The sequence below is a fragment of the Podarcis vaucheri genome (genome assembly GCF_965113315.1).
Source record: "Podarcis vaucheri genome assembly, chromosome: 14".
In the NCBI taxonomy this organism is placed as follows: Eukaryota; Metazoa; Chordata; class Lepidosauria; order Squamata; family Lacertidae; genus Podarcis; species Podarcis vaucheri.
In genome coordinates, this window is record NC_138752.1 from 28265043 (window position 1) to 28271082 (window position 6040).

The window sequence follows — 6040 nt, forward strand, 5'->3', positions numbered from 1 at the left end:
ATGTGCCATCCTGGGTTGGGGAGAATAATATTTATTCTGGAACTGAGTCAATTACACTAGAAAACAGCCCCCCCCCCAACGAAATATATATTTATTTTCTATTTCAATAGCACTATAAATATCAGACCACAATTCCAATCAGCCCCAGCCAGCAACCTTTGCTAACCTGGTGCCCTCCAGATGGCAGTGACCTCCCATCATCCCTGAAGGTCTGGAGCTGAAGGGAGTTGGAGACCAACAACATCCGGAGGTGTCATGTTAGCTAACCCTTACGTAGATGGTGATTTCCTGTGTAACACAAGGAAATAAATACAGTGGTACCTCGGGTTAAGTACTTAATTCGTTCTGGAGGTCCGTTCTTAACCTGAAACTGTTCTTAACCTGAAGCACCACTTTAGCTAATGGGGCCTCCCGCTGCCGCCATGCTGCCAGAGCACGATTTCTGTTCTCATCCTGAAGCAAAGTTCTTAAACCCGAGGTAATATTTCTCGGTTAGTGGAGTCTGTAACCTGAAGCATCCATAACCTGAAGCGTATGTAACCCAAGGTACCATTGTATAGGGCTCCCACCTCAAGGGATTTTATGAGGGAGGATGGTACCTGAATAAATTCAACACTCTGGGCTGGACTTGATGCTGCCTCTCCCTGATCCACCTCATACATGTCAGGGGAATGACAACAAGCCTCCCCCCACATCGTCTAGTGTGCCCACCACATCTCTGATGAGCCCGGTTGAGGGTGATGAGGTAGCATTCAAACACAGGGAGGGAGGGAGATCTTGGCCTGTCAGAGGTGGTGAGCATACTGAGTCAGGTGATGCTTTGTTAAGATTGGATCAGGGAGAAGCACTGATATATACTCATAAGTGATGAGGCTGATTCGCAGGTGGTTGGAATAGATCAGCCTTTCTCAACCTTGGGTCCCCAGATGTTTTTGGCCTACAACTCCCATCATCCCTGACCACTGGTCCTGTGAGCTAGGAATCATGGGAGTTGTAGGCCCAAACATCTGGGGAGTCAAGGTTGAGAACCACTGGAATAGATGATGCTTTGGGTCCCTTGCAACTCTCCAATTCTATTATTTTAATTAGGGGGAATGTGCCTTTTTAAAAAAGAAAAAGGTCAATACTTGTGGACATTGCCTGCATAATCAGAACATTAAAGCCAACTAGATGGCTTTAAAAGGGGATTGCACCCATTCATGCATGGGGTGCCAACTTCGATAAAATATTGGGGGGTGATAAGCCCCACCCTGCATAATTGATCACGACATGGTGCACACACCCCGTTTGAATGGCAATGTTAATCAACTTTTTGAGGGCCTGATCCTCTCAAATATTTTATTGGGGGGGGGGAAGCCTATAGAAGTTGGCTCCTATGTTCATGGAGGAGAAAGCTGTTGATGGCTATTAGCTGCAATAACTATGCCTCCACAGTTGGAGGCAGCAATGGTTCTGAATACCAGTTGCTGGAAACCGCAGGAGGGGAGAGAGCTCTTGTGCTCAGATCCTGCCACTGGGCTTCCCACTGGAGCATCTGGTTGGCCACAGTGAGAACAGGATGCTGGACAAGGTGGGTCATTGGCCGGATCCGGCAGACTCTCCTTATATTCTTATTCAAAGCACTGAGTTAGGCTAGACTGGCAATAAGATACATGCCATTTATACAAGCATGTCCAAGTATTTATTTCTGCATCCAAGCATTTTTCTCATGTGAACTTACTGTGTGTAACCAACAGGCTCGGCCTTCCCTATTTCCATTATAAGAGTGGCGGCATAGAAAGGTAACATGGGCCCCTCTCAACTGAGGTGTAGATTGGCAAGCAGGCAGGGGACACTAACAACCAAAACAGTGATTCCACCTAATTGACGACAGTTGGTGGCTAATAGTCAATATGTCACCCAAGTCAATACAGACTCTTAATTGGGAACAAATCAGTCTTCTTCCAATACTAACTCAGGTGCCTAATCAGTGGTCACAGTGGTGGTGGTCAAAATAAAAAAATTCCTTCCAGCAGCACCTTAAAGACCAACTAAGTTAGTTCTTGGTATGAGCTTTTGTGTGCATGCACACTTCTTCAGATACACTGAAACAGAAGTTGCCAGATCCTTCTATATAGTGGTGGTGGTGATAGCCAATATCAGCAGCTGCTTAAAGGTGCAAAGGGAAAACAAGACATTGACAATGATACATTTCTGAAGGCTTCCTTTTAGTCCAAAGGTCAGCTGGCTTTGCTACATCCTTTGGCATGTACTTTTCATTTCAATTTTCACTTTCTTTGCCCACATCCTGCTGGTGACGCTCTGTCCCGTGTTTTCCATGCATTCTGCCAAACAGATGACCTAAATCAGGATGAAGAGGCCTTGGATTGATGGTTCAAAATTCAGGCTTCATAAAGCAAGTTCCAAGCTTCCATTATAGAGAACAGTGAAGTGAGGATTTTTTCTTAGGCTACATGACTTTTGGCCCACCCTCAGTGCAGGGTGGTTTGGATACATCCTGTAATGTAACATGTTTGGGCAATTCATCAGTTGGGAAACTGCTCACAGGTTCCGTGATATGCCAAAATTGTACAACTGAAGTGGATGTAGGGTTCTTGCACAATAAACCCACTTTTTCTTTTTTAAAAAAACAACCATAATTTTTTTGGCTAAGAAAAGTGACAGGAGACCACACTAGAAAGTGTGGTATAACGGCAACATCATGTAACTTCCATGCAATCAGATCAGAATTAACGTTAGATTAACAGTGTTGTTGTATAACCTCCACACAAATTTTATAGAAAAGAAATCTGGATGACAGCTCAACAAATGGGTCATCTGTAAGAGCTCAGTGTAAAATGAAAACAACCAACCGCGCCCACCAATAATTAAAATTATTTATTTGAGTTCCAAGTATTTTCTTTGGCCTCTTGTGCTTTGAGTCTTCCCTTCTTTATAAGCTTGAATCAGTTGAGTTGAATGAAGGTTTCCTAACCACCTGAGCAGAAAAAGTCATTGGGGCTGCGCACAGTATGGATTGGTCTGTGCCTAGGCAATGCGGGCATAGCTTTAGCATTTTGGTGCCAAGGCAATGCCATTCTGGCCCCAAAGCATGCAGGTCTTGATGGGATACACATCTAAGTATAAGTAAATTGCAGAAATTCCCTCTGTGTCATGTGAGGATGTGGAAAGCTTTGATAAGAATGGGAGACAAAGCCAAGACCCATGCCTTACACACTCTGTGTTCTGCAAACCAGACCTATGCACTGTGCTCGTTCACATATATGTTTTCAAAATGTATTCAGGTTCAATGAAATGGAGCAGCCAAAGTTCAGCAAAACAATTCGCACATTCGCCTTTGCTCATCCTTATGTGTTCGACAGCATCCCTCTCTTCTACAGGGTATGTATGGCTTTAAGAATAGTTTCCCTCAGTCTGCTGTGTTTTTATACATAACATAATGCATGGCTGCTGAAGGGTGGTTCTAGGGCTTCCTCATTATTTCCCATTTAATCTGAATTTGTTCTTTCCATGGAGAATCTGATCAGAAAACGATTTAAGAAGCACACATACAGAAACAGTAAATCCAGATTAAAAGAATAAAAATATGAGGTGACCTTTCAGAGAGGACGATATTATGTGGGTGCTGAGAACGACTTCCATGCATGAACAGTCAGCACTAAATCCACAATAAGCTGCTGTGCCCCAATCCCTATTAAATTCAGTGGGGTTTACATTGTGAGTAGACAAATATAGATTTGTGATTATGCTGGAACTTCTAGACTTTCCTACAGTTTCTGGAGGGAGGGCACCATGCTGGCTAAACATAATTGGGCTAAACAAGGAGCTTATATTGACCTTCCACAACTTTGTGTTCACCGGATATTTTGCACTAGAATTCCCATCAGCCCCTGCACCTTCTGGCTCCAATGGCAGGGACTGAAGAGAGCTGTAGTCCAAAGAGCCTGGAGGAAATCAGGTTGAGGAAGATTATCTTATGCTTTCCTTTCTATGCCACAGCTGTACTTATGTGCTGCAAGAAGTTGCACGGAGAGCGTAATTCCAATCCACCTCAAGCACACTGTCTTTGCCTGCCTCACCTGTTTCCTTTTTGCGACACACCTGCCGGAGCGGCTGGCCCCTGGAGTCTTTGACTACATAGGTGAGGACAACAAGGGGCTGCTCTCCCCCTTGCAGGCCCCACTGAAATGAACCGGATGGGTGGATTCCAGCAGATATTGGCAACTGATAACATAAAGGTGGCTGTTTTAATCAGCTGTTGTGGCCACACCTGAGAAAGGGAATAACAGCTGCAAGGAATTGAGAGCAGCCCTGTTGGAGGAGAGCAACTTGTTCTGGATTCAGAGAAACAAAGGAACCACTTCAGAGTCATTAGGATGCTTGGCTTATATCTCCCATCCATGGGCAAGTGCAAAACCCCAGAGTTGGGCAGCAAGACACTTTGTATAATAATCCTAATTATTACAGAACAACCACCAACCAGCAGCACAATGCATTGTTAAATCTATTACCTGCCCTTCGGCAGTAGGGCATGTTACAACAATTTAAAATTCAGTAATAACAACTGTTAAAACAAATTGCAGTCACAGGAATGAGTCATACCCTCCAACATTTCTCTGATGAAAACAGGGACGTCACATTCCATAATGATAATTTTACCATTTATACTCCACACATCTTTTTGGGTCGCCCCAGCCGCTCTGGGTGGCTTCCAACATATATAACAACATAATAAAACATTAAACATGTAAACAACTCCCCTATACAAGGCTGCCTTCAGATGGTTTGGGGATTGGACAACTCCATACCCTCCAACATTTCTCCACTAAAAATAGGGACATCCTAAGGAAAAGTGGGACATTACGGGATCAAATCAGAAACCAGGACGACATCTGTAAATTGGGGATATCCCTGGAAAATAGGGATACTTGGAGGATCTGCTGCAATTCACAATAACACTGTATGCATCTGATGAAGTAGCCTGTAGTAGCCCAAAAAAGCTTATTCCGTAGTAAACTTTGAGGGACCATAAGACTCGTTGTTGATTTTACTGCAAGGGAGGGATTGTGCCCCCATATGGAAATACTGAGTGTTGTATTCTTTTGATCTCTCACAGGGCACAGTCACCAGCTCTTCCACATCTGTGGGATCATTGGGACCCACTTCCAAATGGAAGCCCTTCTAGTTGACATGGCCAACCGCCGTGAGTGGCTGCTGGCTCCATCCTTCTCTCAAACCTTTGGGTCCCTTGCAGCTGCCATCATTGTCAATCTTATCATCATTGCTGCTTTCTCAACGACGCTCTATTCCATGCCAAAATTCTGCAGGAAAGGAAGCAAGCACAAGGACTAACGCATGTTGAAATCAAAATGAAATGAAATGAAATTATGTTGCAGTTAAAAGTAGAAGTACAACACAAATTAGAAACTACTTCAAATGAGGCTTGGTGAATATTATTTGAGAAGTGACTTAAATGATTCTTTTTTATTATGAATATGATTTTGTATTGTGGTTTTTCTACAACTTGAGCTGGAAGACTTAACCAATTTGGGACATAGCTTTTCATTTGTTGATCCTGATTGACCATTTAGAATACCAAGCTGCAATTCTGAGGACTCTGTGAGAACTCTAAATAACTTCAGCCACTTAAGTTTGTGTCAGATTATTATTTTTAAAATAGTGATTGCAATTTAACTTGATGTGCCAGTTTGCACTGATAACATAGAAATGTTGGCCACCTTTCATGCCAAAGCAGCCACAGTGGCCTTTTAACATAATTCCATGCGTTTTTATGCTTTATTTGAAATGACAAGCACATGTAACATTTCTATCACAAAATACTAATGTACATATCTTTCTAATTCAGAAACTTGCAATGAAATAATATGAGGTTTCTTTGAAATTATATATATTAAGAAGTTTATATTTTTGTAAATAGCCTCTGCTGGGGTATCACACAAGCACTTTTTGGTAACAGTGAATGAAGCTATTGTGGAATAAATGCCCTTTTGAAAGGTACATTCAACTTGCACCCAAAGAT

General features: G+C 42.8%; 1 protein-coding gene across 7 annotated transcripts in view; it reads left to right on the forward strand.

The window, feature by feature from the left end:
* PAQR5 (progestin and adipoQ receptor family member 5) overlaps window positions 1-6031 on the forward strand; it is a 29244-nt gene extending 23213 nt beyond the window's left edge. For 6 of the 7 annotated variants that reach the window (XM_082198769.1, XM_082198770.1, XM_082198771.1 and 3 more), the window contains 4 exons: window positions 1737-1781; window positions 3285-3381; window positions 4000-4141; window positions 5117-6031. In XM_082198769.1, coding sequence (XP_082054895.1) covers window positions 1737-1781; window positions 3285-3381; window positions 4000-4141; window positions 5117-5352 — 520 coding nt within the window. In that variant the 3' untranslated portion in view covers window positions 5353-6031. The remainder of the gene's footprint in view (window positions 1-1736; window positions 1782-3284; window positions 3382-3999; window positions 4142-5116) is intronic. The other variant, XM_082198773.1, reaches the window with a different exon arrangement.
* Window positions 6032-6040: the final 9 nt, after the last annotated feature.